The sequence below is a fragment of the Penaeus vannamei genome, chromosome 1 (genome assembly GCF_042767895.1).
Source record: "Penaeus vannamei isolate JL-2024 chromosome 1, ASM4276789v1, whole genome shotgun sequence".
In the NCBI taxonomy this organism is placed as follows: domain Eukaryota; kingdom Metazoa; phylum Arthropoda; class Malacostraca; order Decapoda; family Penaeidae; genus Penaeus; species Penaeus vannamei.
This window is the reverse complement of record NC_091549.1, coordinates 49872698-49894984: the sequence shown is the minus strand read 5'-3', so window position 1 is coordinate 49894984 and position 22287 is coordinate 49872698. Positions and strand designations below refer to the sequence as shown.

General features: G+C 46.0%; 1 protein-coding gene across 2 annotated transcripts in view; it reads right to left on the bottom strand.

The window, feature by feature from the left end:
* LOC113812320 (blastula protease 10) overlaps nt 1-22287 on the bottom strand; it is a 61327-nt gene that overhangs the window by 3968 nt on the left and 35072 nt on the right. Inside the window, exons 2-9 of one of the 2 annotated variants that reach the window (XM_027364188.2) lie at nt 11736-11966; nt 9726-9942; nt 9149-9390; nt 7765-7962; nt 7275-7401; nt 4900-5034; nt 4279-4363; nt 3581-3731 (exon numbers count right to left, since the gene is read on the bottom strand). In XM_027364188.2, the coding sequence (XP_027219989.2) occupies nt 3581-3731; nt 4279-4363; nt 4900-5034; nt 7275-7401; nt 7765-7962; nt 9149-9390; nt 9726-9942; nt 11736-11966 (1386 nt within the window). The remainder of the gene's footprint in view (nt 1-3580; nt 3732-4278; nt 4364-4899; nt 5035-7274; nt 7402-7764; nt 7963-9148; nt 9391-9725; nt 9943-11735; nt 11967-22287) is intronic. The other variant, XM_027364187.2, reaches the window with a different exon arrangement.

Sequence of the window (22287 nt, the reverse complement as noted above, 5' to 3'; positions counted from 1 at the left end):
GGTTTGTTTCCAAGCAGTAGGCAAGATGCCTGTAGTATAGGTTAAGTTGAAGAGATCAAGAAGAGGATTTCTTCCCAGTACCTGTACCTGTGCAAGGAGTCGGATGACTTGTAAATGGCGCATCAGCCTCATCTAAAATTCGGCAGTGATAGTCAATTTCATTTGTTTTGTCTTAAAGGAGCATCTACATATGGGCAATGGAAGATTATCGAGAGAAGAGTTTTGCTTGTCCTGCTGTCGTGGGTGCTGCCGGTGCTGCAGCTGTCGTGGGTGCTGCCGGTGCTGCAGCTGTCGTGGGTGCTGCCGGTGCTGCAGCTGTCGTGGGTGCTGCCGGTGCTGCAGCTGTCGTGGGTGCTGCCGGTGCTGCAGCTGTCGTGGGTGCTGCCGGTGCTGCAGCTGTCGTGGGTGCCGCAGCTGTCGTGGGTGCCGCAGCTGTCGTGGGTGCCGCAGCTGTCGTGGGTGCCGCAGCTGTCGTGGGTGCCGCAGCTGTCGTGGGTGCCGCAGCTGTCGTGGGTGCTGCCGGTGCTGCAGCTGTCGTGGGTGCTGCCGGTGCTGCAGCTGTCGTGGGTGCTGCCGGTGCTGCAGCTGTCGTGGGTGCTGCCGGTGCTGCAGCTGTCGTGGGTGCTGCCGGTGCTGCAGCTGTCGTGGGTGCTGCCGGTGCTGCAGCTGTCGTGGGTGCTGCCGGTGCTGCAGCTGTCGTGGGTGCTGCAGCTGGTGATGCCGGTGCCATGGCTTTGTTTGCAGCGGCCGTCAGAGTTGACCTCTGCAGGTGTGGGAATTCCCCTACGTCATTAAGACGAGGGGCTGGGCGTGGTTTCTCGGGGGGAGGGGCTGCCTGCTTTCTTTCATGTGTTGCCTTTCTGTCCTTTGGGAAGTAGGCGCATAATGGCGAGTTGGCATTATGCTCCTGACGGAAGTTTACATATTTTCGAAGGATGATTTTGCCTTTGAAATTTTCTCTGCGCACTCTGAGCTTTCATGTGAAAGAGCGCAATATCGGCTCCGCGGTGCCTCTCGTGGACACGCATGTGCCCCGTGTCCTCATTTTGAACAATGGGAGCAAAACGGGGTCAGGGCTATAAAGACGGCACACCTGAATGGTGCCACGCCCTCAGCCATCTCGATAGTTTTGGGGATTACCTCCCCCTCTTATGTTATAATGACTCTGGGTCATCAATCCATTGACTTTCAAGCGTTTGGCATGTACGACGCATTCATTTTAGGATGTCATTTCTTCTGTTTCGATTTCCCTCGGGGCATAGAACACGATCACGTTTGTGCATTCGCCTTTTCTAACACTTCACCACCTGCACCGACATATGGGCAGAATTTGTTCGTTCTGGCACCTCACATACACATAGTTCCTTCCAATCTTTAGTTCAATGGATCCCTTTGTCCTGTTGTAAGGGTCTAATTTTAAGGCCTGGGATACCCAGCGATATTTATCTCCTTGTGTCCGAAGCTTGGTATCGGCTTTAAAATGGGCGCACAGGTGTACAGGTGGCGTGATTTCCACAGAGTCAGGTAGTAGCCTCTTTGCCTTTTTCTTTATTGGTTCCTGGGGGAGGCCACTGATATCTTCCTCTCGGAGGACACCATACCTACCCTCAGTTTCTATTGGAGTGTTTGTTGCCATTGTTCCTTGTGGGCGGGGTCTTTTCCCGAAGATACAGGGCCCGTCCTGAACTCCTGACGTGCAAACACAGATGTGCATCTGTGAGCGTGCGTAGTTTTTTTAACTTTTTTCTTTCACTTGATGGTATTTAGATCACTTTACAATCAGAATAAATGATTATGTGAACATTATCGCGCTCTGGAGCAGTGCACAGTTGGCAGGTCTGTGAAGACCTTAATTGTCAAGGTAACAAATCCTGTAAGGACAGGTCAAGGTCACGAGAGGTCACTCAGCACGTCTGCACACTTTGGTGACAGGATGATGACTGGGGCGCTGAGAGAAAGGGAGGAGGTAAGGGAAAAGGGAAAAGGAGGGAGGAAGGTAAGGGAAAAGGAGGGAGGAGGAAGGTAAAAGGGAAAAGGGGAAAAGGAGGGAGGAAGGTAAGGGAAAAGGAGGGAGGAAGGTAAGGGAAATGGGAAAGGGGAAATGGGAAATGGAGGGAGGAGGAAGGTAAGGGAAATGGGAAAGGGGAAATGGGAAATGGAGGGAGGAGGAAGGTAAGGGAAAAGGGGAAAAGGAGGGAGGAGGAAGGTAAAAGGGAAAAGGGGAAAAGGAGGGAGGAGGAAGGTAAAAGGGAAAATGAGGGAGGAAGGTAAGGGAAAAGGGAAAATGAGGGAGGAAGGTAAGGGAAAAGGGAAAATGAGGGAGGAGGGTAAAGGAAAAGGGAAAAGGAGGGAGGAGGGTAAGGGAACGGAAAAAGGAGGAGGGCAGGGAGGGGGGGGGGAGGAAGAATTAAAGCACGAGGGGAAGAGGGAGAAAGATAAGGAGGGAAAGGAGGAAAGGAAGAGAGGTAGGTAAGTCGGAAGAGATAAGGGAGAGAGGGAGAGGGAGGCGAGGGAAAGGACGAAATTGAGGGAAAGGACGAAATTGAGAAAGGGAGAGAGGGAGAGGGAGGTGAGGGAAAGGACGAAATTGAGAAAGGGAGAGAGGGAGAGGGAGGTGAGGGAAAGGACGAAATTGAGAAAGGGAGAGAGGGAGAGGGAGGTGAGGGAAAGGACGAAATTGAGAAAGGGAGAGAGGGAGAGAGAGGTGGGGGAAAGTGCGAAATTGAGAAAGGGAGAGAGGGAGGGGGAGGCGAGGGAAAGGACGAAGTTGAGAAAGGGAGAGGGAGGCGAGGGAAAGGACGAAATTGAAAGAGGGAGAGGGAGGTGAGGGAAAGGACGAAATTGAGAAAGGGAGAAAGGGATAGGGCGGGGAGGAGGAAAGGGAGAATGGAACAGACGAAAGGGGAAAGGAAAAAGGCAAAAGAGTAGAAGGTGAAAGAGGAAGAGTGGGAGAAACGGAGAAGGGAAAGACGAAGGAAAAGACGGAGAAAAAGGACACGATATAGGAGACAAATAGAAAAAAATGACAAGTTTTAAAAATCTCTAAAACTACGCTTAAAAATCAGGAATACCTTTTCTTTATACACTATAATATAACTACTTTTTGGGGATTAACAGAAAACCCCTTTTCAAATCTGTACTACTGGATTAGATTAACCATACTCTGAGTCCTCACTCATAGTGTTCCTCACTCCCCAATTCCCACTCCTTCCAAGCTCGTCCCTCCCCAATTCCCACTCCTTCCAAGCTCGTCCCTCCCCAATTCCCACTCATTCCCAACTCGCCCTCATCAATCCCTCATTCCTAATCCTCCCTCCCCAATCCCTCATTCCTGACTCGCCCTCATCAATCCCTCATTCCTAATCCTCCATCCCCAATCCCTAATTCCTAACTTATCCCTTCCCAATCCCCAACCACTAATTCCTGACCCCCTAATCCTAAATTCCCAACACATCCCTCCCTAATTCCTAATTCCCAACTCGCATCCCTCCCTCCAAATTCCTACTCCTCCCTCTCTAATCCCCAATCCCTCCCGCCCCCCTTTCGCCCCCCTCCCGCCCCACTCACGCCCTCTACTCACGCGCCGCCCGCCTCCAAGGGATCCCGCAGCCGGACCTCGAACATGTCCCAGTGGCAGACTCCGCCCACGCCTCGCAGGAGATGGAAGGCGTCCACGACGAGCCTCACGCGCTGGCATGGGCGCGGCGCTCTCGCCCACCACATGCACCAGGCTGGGGGATTGGGGGGGAGGGAGAGAGAACAAATGTTAAACATGAAATATGAGAGAGAGAGAGAGAGAGAGAAAGACAGACACAGACACAGACACAGACACACACACACAGAGACACAGACACACAGAGACACAGACACACAGACACACAGACACACAGACACACAGACACACAGACACACAGAGACACAGACACACAGAGACACAGACACACAGAGACACAGACACACAGAGACACAGACACACAGAGACACAGACACACAGAGACACAGACACACAGAGACACAGACACACAGAGACACAGACACACAGAGACACAGACACAGACACAGAGACACAGACACAGAGACACAGACACAGAGACACAGACACAGAGACACAGACACAGAGACACAGACACAGAGACACAGACACAGACACAGAGACACAGACACAGAGAGAGCGAGTGTATGTCCAACAATTTTACATTACCATCAATCTCTTATATTCATTAGATCAATCAGCCAATCAATAACACTAACTTTAACAACTATTACAAACACAATCACCTACTATTCGCAGGAAAGGGTCGTGGATGTCCTGGTGACGAAATGGTTTGCGATGACGTCACGTTACCGCCACACTTCAGCTGGGCTAAACATGATCAAAACCTGTTACGTGGCAGCTAAATGTTTATGCTTTTCGAGTATACTGATGAATATAATCATCAATAGTCACATTTTCCGGTATAAATTTTCACAGTGCAGAAAAATTATATATGTGCTTATATAGAATTAATGATTAATAAACGAGATATAGGCATCTAAACTCTACATACTGAAAAAAGGTGTTCAAAATACGTATGTAAGTAGTAATCAAAACCGCTTTCGAAAATGACAGACAATACAAATGGAAAAAATAATACTAAACAATAATGAAATGTGATTTTCAAAACAATAGCAACAAATACAATGACACTAAAACAAAGATAAGACAACAAAAGATAACAAAAGTAATATAATTTTTTTTTTTTTAAAGCGCCAAAAAACTATAGCAAAAGTAATATGATAATAAAAACACCAGAAAAAAACGAAAAAAAAAACGATAAACTTAAAATGATAAAACAACAGGCATTAACAACTCGAAAAAAAACACCACACCAAAAAAGGACAACAACACGAGTAACCCACGGTAGTAGTCCCCAACCACAGCGGCGCACGTGGGTCCAGCTGTTCCGGGCGGGCACAGGCAGCGGCAGTTCCGGAAGATGTAGCCGCCGTTCTCGCACTTCGGAGTCGCGGCGCCACAGGAGGCTTCCCATCGCTCTGGAGGGGGAGAGGGGGGGGGGGGGAGGAGGGAGGGGGAGAGGGAGAGAGGGAGGGAGGGAGGGAGGGTAGGAGAGAGGGAGGGTGAGGGTGAGGGAAGGAGAGAGGGGGGGTGAGGGAGGGAAGGAGAGAGGGGGGGAGGGAGGGAAGGAGAGAGGGGGGGGAGGGAGGGAAGGAGAGAGGGGGGGAGGGAGGGAAGGAGGGAGGGAGAGGTGGAGGGAGGGAGAGATGGAGGGGAGGGAGGGAAGGAGGGAAGGGAGGGAAGGAGGGAAGGAGGGAAGGAGGGAGGGAGAGATGGAGGGAAGGAGAGAGGGGGGGAGGGAAAGGAGGGAGGGAGGAAGGGAAGGAGAGAGGGGGGGGAGGGAGGGAAGGAGAGAGGGGGGAGGGAGGGAAGGAGAGAGGGGGGAGGGAGGGAAGGAGAGAGGGGGGAGGGAGGGATGGAGAGAGGGAGGGAAGGAGGGAGGGGGGAGGGAGGGATGGAGAGAAGGAGGGAGGGGGGGAGGAAGGGAAGGAGGGAGGGGGGGGAGGGAGGGATGGAGAGAGGGAGGGGAGGGAGGGATGGAGAGAGGGAGGGAAGGAGGGAGGGGGGGAGGGAGAGGGAGGGAGGGAGAGGGAGAGGGAGAGAGAGAGAGAGAGAGAGAGAGAGAGAGAGAGAGAGAGAGAGAGAGAGAGAGAGAGAGAGAGAGAGAGAGAGAGAGAGAGAGAGAGAGAGAGAGGAATGCAAAATTAAATTCTATATCTAAAGCCCAAAAGATAATTAAAAGTACAAAGACAAATATAAAACAACTGAAATTAATGGCTGAATCTCTTCCCAGACGCCCTATTCAACAACGAAAATAATCATGTATATTAGTATCATTTTCTGGCATTCACACAAAAACAAAATACTTAAATGAACGGCAATCAATATATGATGATGTTTATAGGAGTAAACAAGGCATTGTTCAGAGCCAACAATGTTAACAAATGCCATCTTTTCCTATGGCAATTAGGGTGTCGCACTCAAGAGCTGTATCGTGATCGGAGGCGAGACACGTCGCTAATGCTGCGTTCAGAACTCCTCCTCTTTCTCGTCTACACAACGTGTCCAGGACCAGCAGGAAGACTGGGCCGCGTTCGGAACCACCAAGACCCTTTCTGCCCAGAATGCACCCGGCTCGAATGCAAACATTCATTTTCTTATCATACCGGTGTCTTTATTACACATGCAGCATAGGTTCTGTAACTCCTTTGATACATATTTAACTTACCTGCAACTGACAAACACAAAAATATCCCTTGATAAGACCAATAAAGGGCCATAAAATTACCCATCAATATCTTGTGGTCGCCCTGCAACTGTCAATGTTTACATACAAAAGCTATTGTAATTAACGTCATCTCGTCCTGCTCACCCAGGTTCGCAGGAGGCCGAGATGGACGAGATGGACTTGTCCAGAACGAGATAGTAGAGGTTCTGAACGGTCAAAACAACTCGTCCAACTGGTTTGGACGAGCAGGACGAGCAGTTCCGAACGCAGCATAAACTCTGTCCACTTTTATGACATAAAAGTGGACTAGTTGTTTCATTGTACAGGTGATCTTTTCGGCGTACAGATGGCTTTTGATATTATATGTTGGGTTTTGCTGTGTTCTAAGTATCCAATAAAGTTATGTATATGCATGAAAATAACTGAAGTAGGAAGAATGCATCTAGTGACTCGATAAATGTTTACCGCCTGTTCGATTCCTCTCGCACGAGAGGTGCCGCATTTCAAATGACTGAAGATATTCAGCGAGTGACGTTTATCAACTTTGTACTATATCTATGAGAATGTCACTTTTGTAGGACAAAGGTCTATCGCTGTCATAGCAAACGGTGAAATTTACAATAGGACTCCTTTCACATCAGCGATAAATAAAAAACAATTACAAAATACAGCATGCCTTCGAGAATGAAGTGCATAAACAAAGATGGGAAGATCCTATTTTCTATTGCTTTGATATGATTCAAAACAATTATTAGCAATGCCTGTTATGGCATAACTCGATAAAACTGAATAGTCAACTAAGACCAATCCTTTGGCAAAATCCAAAAACATGCTGACTGTATAAACGAGCGGGAGGACACATGCATAGAAGTACATTACACGAGCATACATATATCTATAAGACATACAAGCAAACAGAAAAAAAATGAGACAGGCATCAAAACTCAACACATGAAAACAAGACCTCCACAAAAGGGACCCCTAACTCACTAACGCAGCCATAGATGGAGTTGACCGCCGCAGTGTCCCTGAAGGAAAAGCCATCCCGCTGGCCTAGGAGGGGCTGGTGGAAGGGGTTCCTGGGGAGGATCGTCGGCTGGCCGCCTTGGCTGAAAAACTGAGAGGACAATGGAGAAAATGCTGGGTGGTGGTGGCAGTAATGACTGACAAAAAGAAATGGACAGCAAAGGAAACTTCATCAACATATTAAAGTATTATCATTAGTTAGTAAAGTTTACCTGATAATTAACACTATTACTACTACATCTGTCTCTTAGATTACTACTGCCAAGAAGTGACAGTACTGTTGCCAATGTAATATCCACATTTACTATCAATACCATCATCATTCATATTATTTTCTTTTTTTTTAATCTTAATATGATCATGATCATATTTAGTTTATTATTTTCTGTTGGTCTGCGAGGAAAGAATAAGAAAAATAGAAATTAAAGATCAATAAAAACAGTTAAAGACCTACATAACTCCCATAGTGCATGACGGAAGAGTAATCATAAGGAACTCCATCAAATCGACTGTCTTTCCACACACGAAAATTCTTCTGTTTCCCTAGTATGATATTCTCCCACAAGATTTTCACATGCTCGTCTCGGTCGCTCCGGGATTGTTCATGCAGAAGGCCGAGTGCATGGCCGATTTCATGCAATACTGTGCCGAGCTGTAAAGGGAGATAGTAGGAGAGACTGAATTGTAAATGACATTAGTTACAGGCTTTGTTTATGGGCTACAAGGTGTGCAAGTCATAATGGGGTGACAGTGAGAGATGGGAGGTTACTGTGTACCTCATGAACCCCTTATTACGAGATGCCTTTGGGAAAGAATGGGTGTTAGAAGCAGCTTGACTATAGCCGTCTTTTACTGCGATTACGGCAAACACGACCCCTCTCTCGCGAGTTGCCAGATGCATTGCTCCTACCTCATTTATTTTGATGCATATTCATACTTTTACTGGATATCTATAACATAGCACAATCCAACATAAGACATCAAAAAGCTATCAGGATATTACATTGCAAAATACTGTGTACCTATCGAAAAAATAACCAGTGCAATAAAACAGCCAGAAGTCAATTGCGGCCAATTGGTGACATCCAAATTGCTACCAGAAAAGGTGGCACATAAAATTCAATCTAATTAGCAGCTTCAAAAAATGTTTTGATCGTGTCTCAGTCAAACGTCACATTACAGGCTTTGTTGCTCCTCTCCTGTATTGAATTTAATTTATCCTTCAAACACGCTGCTTACAGGCCAATATTTCCCATTTTAGTAAGATAGAAGAACTAGTTGCAAGCGCTAGATTAATAAATTACCAAGAGGTTAAATGACGGTTTTCAAATGGCAAAATAGGAGCCACAAAATCGATCTGATGCCACAATGCTCTACCGTTTTTTGAAGATTATATATTTCATCTCTTGATCCCAGTGTACCATTACAGCTATTGACACTTAGTACATGATGCGAGATGGAATGAAAACTTTGATTATTATAAAAATGATGCTACTTTGGTATAGCTGGCAAACCATTCAGCTTGCTGGCTTAGTGTTGAAAAGATCTATGCCGCTTGTATCACAACAAATCTGCTGCACATGTATCACAGTGTTCCGCAAGGGTCAATTCTGGTTACATTTTTCCTCCCGATAGATAATAGTTCGAGTTTTTAGCAATACAATACTATCACTGTAGTAAATAATAAAACAACTCACTTAGCAATGCATATTAAACTACCCGCAAATGATCAATGAATACACCCCAGTGAAAAAAAAGGTTTCTACGCACCAAAAGCACACAGCGATTATACTCCACTCCCGTCAAGTCTCTTCAACCCACAAGCACCAGCCACCTACCTTCGTGCACCCCCGCCCGATCGAGAGTCTCTGGCCCCACCGCCGCCAGTACTGCCTCCCGACGTAGCTCCAGCAACCGGAACCCCGTACGAACACGAGGAATGGCCCCCGAAGGCGCTGCTGGGAATCTGAGTAGCCATGTAGGTCGTCCTCGTCTTCTAAGGGTATTTCCTTGAAGGTGATACAGGTGCGGTTCTCCCACGTGCGGATGGCCTTTTCGAGCAGGGGCCGGATTTTCTTGGCTAAGGGAGGAAGGGGGGAGGAGAAGTATAAGAAAAAAGGACATATTTGCACTTTATGTCTGCACAATTCCCTCTACTTCTAATTTCGCTACTCAGCACTACCAGTGTCTTGGTCTCTGCACCAAACCACATGCTCTTTCCTCGAAAATTTAGTGTTTGAGATATTTAAGTGATTGACACATCGGCAATGCTGATTGGTGAACTTGGAAGCGGTGGGATCAATAGATTATATAGCCATATATACATTACACACACACACACACACACACACACACACACACACACACACACACACACACAGAGTTTCGGCAGTATGAAATATGAAGCGTTCTCACCCGAGCTGTGAATGACAAACGGCACGAAGGGGAGGCCAGTATCCGGATGCGGCGGCCAAAGCAGCCGTTCCTGCGACACGAGCTTCCGTCCTCCCTCCTCACCCACCCCCGCCCCCTCTCCTCCTGGAGGTGAAGGCTTTTCTGGGAAAACCATGTCTCCCTCGACGAAGGGTACTCCTTCCGGGCCGAGGTCTGGGTTGAGGAGGTCGAAGCGGCCCTGTGTTTATAGCTGATGTACATACATGATGTGTGTGATTTTATATAATACAATACCCAAATATAGACAGGCATCTAAATACAGGCATCTAAATACAGGCATCTAAATACAGGCATCTAAATACAGGCATCTAAATACAGGCATCTAAATACAGGCATCTAAATACAGGCATCTAAATACAGGCATCTAAATACAGGCATCTAAATACAGGCATCTAAATACAGGCATCTAAATACAGGCATCTAAATACAGGCATCTAAATACAGGCATCTAAATACATACATATAAATACATACATATAAATACATACATATAAATACATACATATAAATACATACATATAAATACATAAACACATACATACATATAAATACATAAACACATTATATATATATATATATATATATATATATATATATATATATATATATACACACACATATGGCATGGAAGCGCCCTAAAGCCGCTTTCACACCAAGATGTCGCATCACACGTGACAAGTGGCAGGTGGCAAGTGACCAATGACCAAAACCAACTTCACACCAAGGTGGTTCGTCGCACGTGGCACATCATTTGAAAATTAACATTCAGAAATATATGAAACTTTTCAACAAAGAAGTGGCAAGGCACGTCACATGTACCGGGTGTGATCTGTGTGCGACACCACGCCACATCTGTGTGAAAGGCTTCATATATTTCAAGGTGTTCATTTTAAAATGGCATGTCATGTTCGACTATCAATCTTAGTGTGAAAGCGGCTTAAGGTACGTGTCACTTGGTTCACCAGATGGTATCATCAGAGGATGACGGTGTTTTTGTTGTCGTAGTTCCTAGGTAATCTTGTGAAGATCATCTATCTGTCACTTGGAGGGAGAAAGTGGATGACTTTGGGAATATTGTGAGGCAAACTTGTTCCAATATCTTGTAAGTGCTTATAAGGAAAATTATTTTGATCATTCTACCACTGAGAATATTTTTTATTGGCCTGAGGTGATGTGTCATAGAAACATTTGAACTTCAGTATAGCATTTGTGCAAACTTGGGTGATTAGTTCATTGTTTGGAAGAGACATAGCTGAAGACAAGACAAGAGAAGGCGCACATCGCATTGTTTCCTCCTGCAAGACCGCCTATGATGACCTCATTCAAAGCCTCACTCACTGAGCGAGAGAAGCCGTGTTGTCAAATGTTTTGGGCAGAATCTTTGTAGACACTTCAAAACTACTCTATGCAAGCCATACCTCTAAAACTGTTTGTTTGTATACCATATCTTATACGATTAAAAAATTACTGCACTGATAACAGGCAAGTCAATTCTTGGAATGGCAAGCAGGTTGCATGTAACATATGCTACGTGCCATGCCACTTGTGTGTGACAGGTTTCATGTTAAATATATTCATTTTGAAGTGGCATGTCTCGTGCCATGCCACGTGCGACGTGCCACCTTGGTATGAAAGCAACTACTATGTAGATGTAGATGTAAATTCAGATTTAAAAGTAGATCCAAATGTATATATAATGTAGATGTAAATGTAGGTATAAAGTAGATATAATAGGTAGAGAGAGAGAGAGATATCCCTGTTTGTGTATCTATATGAACCATACATACATCACCGCATTCTACTATAACTGGATATACATCACCAATCGTCAGTACTAAGCCAGGAAATATCAGCGCCTTCCGTCAGTGCACATTTTAGAGAAAAAAATCTGAATATAAACACACAAATATAGACAGACACGTATGTCTGTATGTGACCTGCCCTCTACGACTCCATTCAGAACCAACTCACCCTACGGTCGATCGGCAGGAACCTGGACGGGAACCTCCTGTCGTACACGAACTCGAGCGGTAACACGTCCTCCTCCTCGTCGTCGTCCTTCGCTCGGCGGTCGTCAACGGGGAATCCAAAGTCGTCGTACTCTTCCTGGTTGTACTTGTAAGAGTGGCGGATGTAGTCGTCCGGGGAGAGTGGCTCGTCGTCCGGATCAAGGAGGTCGTAGCCGGTGAGGGAGGCGAAGTGCTGCCGGCGAAGATGGGGACTCACACACGCATACACACACAAACATATATATAAATATACATGTGTGTGTGTATGTGTATGTGTGTGTGTATTATATATAGGATATATGTATTATCATTATATTCATTATCATGGAAAGCCATAAGAAGAGCTACACAAGAAAAATCGAGAAATATACCAAACAAAAGGTGCAGGTCAAAAGACAGACCTATCTTTTCGAGTCGGGAAACGTTACAATTTCTGAAGGTAATCTATCCTAAAACCTACAAATAAAAGTAAAAAATCTAGAACATTGAGATACAGACGATCGACTAGCATCAAATGTCATTTGTTGTAAAGGCTCTTCATCTACTTTTGAATCAGTCTCCCCTCTTTCTCTCCCCTCACAAACCGACACCATGCTCTCGCCACTCTACCTGCCTCCTCTGACTTCACTTTCGTTACGGTGGCCTCAAATATGAATACAGGCATGGCTCCTACGATGTACAATGTAGCATCAAAATTCTCAGGATCTATCATTTCTTCCTTGCAGCGGCCAGAATGCGGCTCACCCACGAAATAGCACGAGTAGGCGAAGCACTTGATTGAGCAAACCCCCCCTCCGCCGCTTTCGTGTGCGAGCCAGAAGCCTCCCTCTAGCCCACAATATCTTGTAGCTGCTTCTCCCCTGGCTGTTGCCGTAAACCACACGTAGCAAATTGGGCAGTGTCGTCGATGTTTGAGGATGCATCATCCGTCTGTGTGCTCTGCTAAGCCGCTCTGTCCGTATTATAACAGGCACGGGCATGTGTTTAATGAGTGCACGTTGTTCCCAGATCAGGTGGCGATCTCCCTTAAATTTATCACAAAGATTAATAAAGGAGCGTACAGAAAGTGAGTGGTGATTTTTTTTAGACGAAGAAACAGGCAAGGAAGTGTAATGGTCTCTGGGGTAGTTGCGTCGTCTTCTCAGTTGCTAGTGCTGGTGTACTGAATGCAAGATCAGGGGCCCCTCTCTTACCTGCTGAACTTAATGAGAAGGTCGCACACTTTTTCATTGATACGGGAAGTTGCATCAGTCTTACGGGTGTTAGAGGACTTTCGGCTCTTGCCTGAGGTATTGCTAGCTAATGTTTGTGTTAGAGGCCTGACAGGCTCTAAACTAGCTGTAGTTGGGACTATATATGTAACACTGAGATTTGGAAACATTAAATTTCCTCATCAGTTCGTCGTGGTCAAAGGTTATAATAGTTTCCCCGGCCACTTGCTTCTTGCCCATGATTTTCTATAGCGTTCTGGTATGGTTATGCGACTGCAGCAGAATGAGGTGGAAATTAACGGTCAGGTTTATAAGCTAAATGAGCCGAGTTCCATCTGGAAGCATCCATACCCTTTTCACCCTAGCATGCTTGATTCCACACCTATCAACAAATGTCAATACGTCTTGCGGATTTAATCATCTATCATACATGACCACACTCATGGACACACCACTCTTCTCCCCTCCTTTTTCTCCTCTAACCTCTCCTCCTTCCCTGTCTCTCCTCCACAACCTGCTCCACCTTCCTCACATACCGACTTCTACTCTTCAAGTTTAGACCTCATTCTGTCTATCCTGGAATTTCTTCCACTCAGCATGCCACAGACAATTCATGCACGAACATCGCCACCACATCACCTCGTTCATCAAAGCATAACACTGGGTTGACAACGATGGTTTGGCGCACTTAGTCGCGCGGGAGTCTGTAGAAATACCACCTTTTCATGATGTTTTGATTAATGTGACCACCTCGGCAAGTAATAATGGTACATTTTGGTCCTCCCCGAAAATTGTCGTGTAATAGGGACATGTGTTCTTCCCTCTCTGTATACCTTGCGGGATGGAAGTACACAACATGTGATGAACTTGACATCCGCCCCTTTGTCTATAGATAGTGGTGTTAGGTTAATTGATTTTTAGATTATCTTCCGATTGCTGTATTTGAGCTTCCCGTGTCAGTTTTTTTTCTGGCGCTGTTTCTTCTCATTCCGCCGATTCAGCTGACCCGTTCGCTGCAGCATTAGCAAAGGCTATGCAGGGACCATTCGCAGTTATCGAGGGTAAGGAGATCCTTAGTAAATTACTAAATCGATTCCCCGACATTTTACCAAGGACTGTCCATTAGGCAGAACTCATATGGTTGAACACTATTACTCTAGACCCTGGAGCTAAACCTGTGTATATTCCGGCATACAGAATCAAGCACAGTAGGCGTCAGATTCTAGAGGATGAAGTACGTGGTATGCTGCAGCAAGGGCTAATCCAGCCTTCGATTAGCCCATGGTCAGCGCCGATGTTGCTAGTTCCGAAGCGTCAGCATCATTTTCGTCCTGTGTGTGATTTTCGGCTTCTGAACAAGATGACTGTTCTGTCACCTTTTCCTATTCCTAACCTTCGCCAACTCTTGCAAGACATTGGTGGAGACTAAGATTTTCTCCTCAGTTGATCTGGCGAAAGGTTTCCTTCAGGTCCCCCTGGCAGAGGACAGCCAACCGTACACCGCATTTACAATGCATGTGGGTCACTGAGTTCCTTGTATCACCCATGGGTCTCGGGAACTCCCCTTTGATGTTTAGTCATCTTATGGCACTCGTCCTGCAGGGTTTAATTAATGATCAGGTGCTAGTCTACTTAGACGATATTTTGGTTTGTTCACCTTCGATCAGGGACCACGAAGCGCGCCTGTGCAGTGTTTTTCAGCGACTCTCGGAAGCGGGTTTGACAATTAACCCGGCGAAATGCAAGTTCTTCCAGTAGCGCTTAGATTTCCTTGGTCACTCGATTAGTGCTGCAGGTATTGCCCCTAACGAGGCCAAGGTCAAAGCTGTCAGTATGTTCCCCATTCCCTCTGATGTAACACAGGTAAAGTCATTCCTGGGGTTGGCTGGTTTTTATAGGCCTTTCATCAAGGATTATGGGAGGATCGTTGCACCACTGACGTACCTCCTCAAGAAAGACGTCCCTTGGCGCTGGGACGAGGAGCAGGTCAATGCATATAGAAAGCCGAAGAATTGTTTATCGCTTGCTCCCGTGCTTGCATTTCCGGTTTGACCTCCCTTTCATTCTTCATACAGACGCGTCAAATGTTGGGCTCGGTGCGGCTTTAATGCAGGAGCACGAAGGTAACTTGCGTCTCGCCGGGTTTGCTAGTAGGGTTCTTACTAGTGGAGAGAAGAATTACTCAGTCACCGATAGGGAAATGTTAGCGATTGTATGGGCTCTTAAGTATTTCCGAGATATAATACTAGGGTACAAGGTCATGGTCCACACGGACCACATGCCGCTCACATCGCTCAATGGTAATGATCCGTATGGTCGTAGGGCACGTTATCAGGATATCCTGGGCGATTTCGATGTGACATTTGTGTATATTCAGGGCCGCGCAATGTCGTCGCCGACACGTTGTCAAGCGCGCCAATCGAAACTTCGCACCCTTTGAGGAGGGATGACACTGCAGATTTCCCCCCTTCATTTAGCTTGCCTTCGTCAGCTGTTATTAATAGTGCTTCACAGGTTTCCCCCTAGAACCGCTGCATAAAGACAACGTATATGCTGCCCAACGCACCGATAAGAGGTACGGCCAGATCATACAAGCTTTAAGCAAAGGTACGGTAGTCACCAAGTATAAAGGGTTACCGGTTAAGGATTTTTTTCTTGATGATACAGGACTCTTAATGCGGAGATATCAACTGAAGCGAATTAGGGGTCGCAGAAAGATCATCCGGCAAGTCCTGGTGGTACCGGAAAGTATAGTGTCGCGTGTGTTGACGTATGCACATGAATCCCGTGAAGCAGCGCATTGTGGTATTCATAAGGCTATAACATTTGATACGTAACCGATTTTATTTTCCTTAATGGAAAGGGTAGTAAAACACGCCAGGTCTTGCAAGACATGTGCCTTGTATAAAGGTTACACAAGTGATCCTGTGCCTGCACTAAAGTTTGACATTCCGGATTTTCCGTGGCAGAAAGTGTCATGTGTGAGACTGCCAGGTTTCACCATATCACGCTCTGGCAACAAACACATCCTTGTGTTTGTGGAAAATTTTTCTCGCTACTGTGAGTAGGTGGCGGTACCATCAAAGGCTGCTGTGCACGTCACGAAAGCATTTAATGACGTCATTTGTTGCCACCTCGGCTGTCCACAATATTTAAGCTCGGATAATGGTACCGAGTTTGTCAATCAGGTGTTAGCCAGTTTCGCACAGCAGCTGAATGTGACGCAGGTAAATGTTTCGCCGTTCCGCCCGTAGGCTAATGGGTGCACTGTCTCTATGTCTCGCAGACACTATGACCTGGAAGGAAAGTCACGGAGTCACCCCCGTCATACAGTTTCGCGTCTGGCGGACATTATGTCGCGGTGACTGTCGCGCGAGTTGTCCTCATATAACTTGGTCGTCGGCTGACTTTACCTTGTATGTCGCTGTGACTGTGTTGCGCGAGTTTTCCGCTGACCTTACCTACCCTAATTGCTCTAACTTCCGCTAGTTTTAACATGTGATCTTGCTATAATAATGAATTTAAGGAGTTTGACATCATTCAACATGGAGAACTCAACCGAGCTTCCATTATCACCCTACCCCGAGCTCGATGTTTCATGGTACGAGGGATTGAATGAAGATTACCCTCCCCCACCTTCTCTTTTCAATGTCCGAGGCCTGTCACATTATAGCATCATACCGGGCGACTGTGAAACTCAGCGCTGGCCAACATCTCTTTACGAAGGAAAGGGACCATCAGGACAAAGTTGTGTGGAGATGCGAAAACAGAACCTGTGGTGCCAGGGTTCACACCGTTAATGAGGAAATAGTGAAGTGGCAAAACCTCATCCACAGACATCCTGCTGTCCCTGGGAAGGCTGAGGTGGAGGGGATACTAGCAGCAATGAAGGAACGTGCTGCCGCAACATCAAAGCCCATCGCACATATTGTCAACACATTTTACACTAGAGCTGAAGTCGGCTGGGCTCATCTAATACAACGGTAGACGTCATCAAGAGGCAAAAGGCAGGTGTGTCTGATCTTCAGCCATTTTGGACAACGGTAAGCGGAGAGGCCTTCCTTTCTTATGAAGATGATGGGGTGATGATCTTCGCAGCAGACTGATTTGAAATTTCTTGCCGTCTCGTCATTGGTTTGGTGATGGAATGTTTAAAGCGGCCCCTGTCGGATACAAGCAGCAGTACACACTCCATGCATATTTTGGTGGTATAACATATCCTTGCGTCTATGCATTTTTGCCAGGAAAGAATGAAGAGATATATAATATAATTCTATATACTAAATTATTGTTGCTAAAATTTCAACACTTCTTCCTAATATCTGTCGACAATGAACAGAGATTACTCACATAAATGGTAACATGCCTTTCCCGCGACATTTTATCCACATGCGAAACGGACGCTGTGTCACAGCGAGATGTGGCAACATTATGTCCGCGACATAGTGTCCCCGTGACATAGTATCCTAGAACCGTTACGGAACGTCTTAAGTCTATTCTTACCATTCTGCGTCAATTGGTGGACTTCAGCAAGGATGACTGGAATGCTCTTTTCCCCACCGTCCTGTCGGCCATCAATTCTACCTTTCACTCTTCTCTGGGCGATAGCCCGCACTTTCTTCTCACAGGGCAAGACAAGCGGTTGCCATATGAACTCTTGGAGATGAAACCGCGTCCCCTCTATGCGGACAACTATGCTAATTATTTGGTTTCTCGGCAACAAGCATTTCAGCAGGCGCTTCTGACTAGGTCGCGTGATAGGATCATTGAGTACCAGCATAAAATCGCTCGTGCAAAAAGTATCGGAGTCGGTGCTTTGGTATTTAAGAAAAATTATGCGCATAATACTATTCGGCCTAAGCTTAGTCGTTATCTGTAGGACCCTACAGAGTTGTGGCAGTAAAGAACAACAAGGCAGGGTGTAAGTCTGTTGCTGATGGCTCTGTTCAGTGGTTGCACTTTGACGTACAGAAGCTAGCTGATCAGTATTATCAGTGCCAAGAACCATAGGTTGTCCCCCTCTCATTAGCATTCATACTCTTGCAGATCATACTGCATTCAATTCCTTCCATCAGTCTTCGAGAATTAGAGTATTAGTCAGATATATGTAATTACCGTAGTTTTTTTGTTATTGTAAATTTTGATGATGCATTGTAAGTTTTGCTATTTTATTGCATTTTTGTCGGTCTACAAATGTATGTTTCACCTGCATCGCTCACTCTCAGACATTATTACTCCTGTGGTGTATTGTTTTACATAGACTCTCGTAACTGGCTATTGTGATACAGCATTTGTTTGCGGGAACTGATATTCTTTCATGTCTCTCTTGCGAGTGGTGAGTGATTTCTGGCTCTTCCTTCCAGTATGCTGTCGACCATATTCTTTCTGGCACTCCTCGTGGGAGGAGATTCTCACCGCCTGCCGAATACTGTGAAAGATGCACCTGGGGCTATGATTGAGGACCTGGGGAAGGTTTGCTCCATAACCTCTCATGTGGAAGCCCGATTCTCGCTAATGTCACTCCGCAATGCTTCGCTGCTCATGATATATCATAGGACCCAGTTACTTTCTCTTCGTGGTAATATTACCCTTGACTCTTCCCTTGATGCACACGATAGGCGTCTGTTCAATCGTATCTTATCCTCGACGATTGCGGATTTGGATTCCTTCGTAGGGCCTCTTAAGTTTTCCGGTAGGGCCCGATGAGGATTATTCATTTTCATAGGAAATATTGCACATGGATTGTTCGGAGTTGTGGATGACGACTCTCTTGCATCCGAGCTCAGGAAGTATAAGGAAAGCTTATCGTCTGTAGCTCACAGTTTCGACTCGTCTGCTCACGTCGTCAACATGCTTGCGTATAGCGTTCGGGATTTAGTTTCTGCTTTCAATAATGTTAGAGGCAAGGTCGGTCAAATTGTAGGGACTGTAAATGAAGTTTATCACCTTACTTCTTCGACTCTATTTCTACTCTTACCAGCATACAGTTAACAAAATTACACGGCGAGTGAATGACTTGGCAACTGCCCTCATCCGTGCGGCGCGCGGTGAGGTCTTGCCAACCCTGATTTCATATGCCGACATGAACGCAATACTTCGCAATGTATCCTTTTTCTAAGACTTTCTTCCCTCTTGGACAACGCACTCGGTTTTATGCTAGCCTGAAGTCTTTCCTCACTGTTTCTGGGCTATCTGTTATTATTCCGGTGCGTCCTCCTATTGTCTTTAAAGCTTATCGCGTTCACCCCTTCCCACACAAAACTAACAACTCACACTACATGGTTAGCGTCCCACACACCTTTATCCTTAGGGAAATAGAGGGACATGCTTTATCCTTCCCTACCCCCGACCTCTTAAATTCCTGTACGAAGTCTGCCAAGGACATTTACGTATGTTTTTCTTCACCTATACTTTCATCTCTTCAATCTCCATCTTGTGCTCGTGCTCACCTTTCTAATAGGCATGTTACCTCCCTCTGTTCCTTCGAATAGGTGAAAGATCTGATCTCTCCCTTTATGCTTACCCTCTCTCAGATAACCCTGATATATTTCTATCAGTCAACAGCCGCCACTATTGCTTGCAAAGAGATTCAGCCAGATAGGTCATTGCAGGGAACCTTTGTACTAACCCACAACTGTAAGTTAAGTTCCCTGCCATTAAAAGTTCCTACAATCAAGTCCTTCGTTATGGACGTCGCTGCAGATCCTATAGCGATTAAGCCGTCACTCCTGACCTTGCCGACAATCAACATCTAAGGGACATTAGTAAGGTTCAGGACGCGGACGTCGGAATTTCATATACACTTTTTCTATCCTGTATTTGTCACCTCGATTGGCATGCTTCTTCTTTTATTAGCGTTTGGGGCGTGCTATGCGAAAGCATATCGGATGCATAGGGAGGACGAACAAACCCGCAGTAAGGCCTCGGACCCTATCCTTATGCAACGGAAAGCCTAGTGCACTGAGTACCTGTAGATGTAGTAATTGCCATTTTCTCTCTTCTATCCTTGTTCGGAGTGTTCGGAGTTCAAGTAGGCACTTGCGGGTCGGTTCGAATAGTTCCTTAAAAAAAAAAATCAAAATGAAGGAAAATGAAAAAAATATATAAATACATAGATTGTTTCACCTCGTAGCTAATCGTTCATAACCCTCCCCCCCAACCTGTCGCATCTTTCTCTCCTACTATCCTGGCCCTTGTGTGCATGGTCTGGCTGCCGTCAGCGGAGTCGTCGGTAGTATGCGGCTCCCACGAAGCAGAGACAGGAAGACCAGCCGTCAGGAGGGACCAGGTTGAGGACCGTCTACCCCCAGGAGGACTTTGCGCGAATACGCCGTGGACGGATGCACCCTGGAGAAGGACGAGATGGAGGACGCTCGCCACGAGAACCGACGAGGACCGATCAGGCGAAAACGAGGACGTACGCCATGAACCCTCGTCGTCAGTCGATCCGTGTCGCAGCAGGGGAAGCGGTAGGAACGTCAGGTCAACTTCTAGGAGCTATTTTCAGCGCATCGAGGACGAGGCGGGGTAGGTGGCAGAGCGATGGAGTTACTAATAAGGCATACCGTATCGTATTAGTACGCCTGCTGTTGATACTGGATGTTTGCACCGGCAGCCTGTTCTAAATATACAACTACTCTGTCCGGCTCGAGGTCGCCTTCAAGGTCGCCTGGAGTCACAAGACCAAACTGACCTGAGAGCGACCTACCATAACTCACTCTCACTACTACCTTCGCCACTCTAAGGGTCAGGGCCAACGCCTAGCTCGCCTTGCTACCAACTAACACCATTAAGAACACCTTCAATAAACTGAAACAACGAAGATTGTGTGTTTCTCTGACCCTGTCATTCAATCTAGTGGGACTCTTTATAACTGGAGAGACCTTTATAAAAATACCCCCCAAAAAAATGCCAGGGTTAAAAGGAAAATTAAAGGAAGAGGAAACACGGATTTTAGAATCATGCAAAAAAGAAAAACAAGCTGAACAAGGCAAGAAATTACAGCCTTGAAAGAACTGAAGACAAACCCGAATATTGTAATTAAGAAAGCAGATAAAGATGGAGCATTGGTTGTACTTAAAACAGAAAATTATAGAACTATGGGAAGGGTTCATTTCAATGATAAAGAAACACAAACAACTGATTAACCCACAGGAAGAGCTGCAGAGGGTACATGCAGAAAACAAGCAGCTAGTAAACAGACTAATGCTTAGACTCCCTTAGACGCGAACCTCGTTTACAGCATCACAGAGGGACGCCCTGTTGGCCTACAAAGCCAGCATTCCACACTGGTATGTGCTCCCAAAAACCCACAAAAAAATCGACGAAGGTTTGGGAGCATGGCCGAGAAGGCCGGTCCTCCGCGGATGCTGTTCACCTACGAGACCGGGAGATAGACCATTAACCACCACCTTATCACCCTTATTAGAACTACTTCCAGAGCGGCTACAAGACAACACATTTCCTTAGGAGACTGAAGGAGGACCCGAAACTCGAAATAGAGGTCTACCTTTTTTCCTCTGATATTGTGTCTGTATCCTTCCACATTCCACAGGAAGAAGCGGCCGGGGTAGTAGCTAATTTCTATGAGAAAAACCTCGGGTATGTAAAAGGTAGGTTGAGAAGGAATTGAGCACATAACAAAAGGAACATTACTTAAATTTGATAACGATTGCTACCTACAGATGAAAGGGACGGCAATAGATGCCTCCGTCTCAGTAGCTTTGGGGGAAATTTTCATTCACGCAAACATAGAACGAAAGAGAAAGAAATTAGAAAAACAACCCTGGCTTTTTTACAGATATATTGATGATATCTTTGGAGTGTTTCAGGGCACAGAAGTAGAGCTACAAGACTACTTCAAAGAACTTAATAGTTTTCATCCGGATTTAAAATTTACAATAGAATATGACAAAATGAAATTACCCTTTTTGGATACTTTGTGTACAGTGTACCACAAACCTTCAAACACTCATCAATATCTACATTTTCAGTCAAGCCACCACCCCAACCTGAAGAAGAGCCTCCCGTTCTCACAAGGTCTCCGGATTAAGAGAATTGTGAGCGATCCGGAACAGCTGGAGGTGGCCTTGAGGGAGATGGTCGGCTTTTTCAAGGCCAGAGGGTACAACGACAGGATCCTCCAAGGGGCATTAAGTAGACTGAATAAAATACCCAGGGAATCCTTGTTAGAAAATAAAAAGGAAATAGGTCAGACTAATATTTCCAATGCTCTATTCTCAGAACATAGCAGGCCCTCTCCGGGAATTAATAAACAGAATCTGGGAATGGGTACAGGAGAAT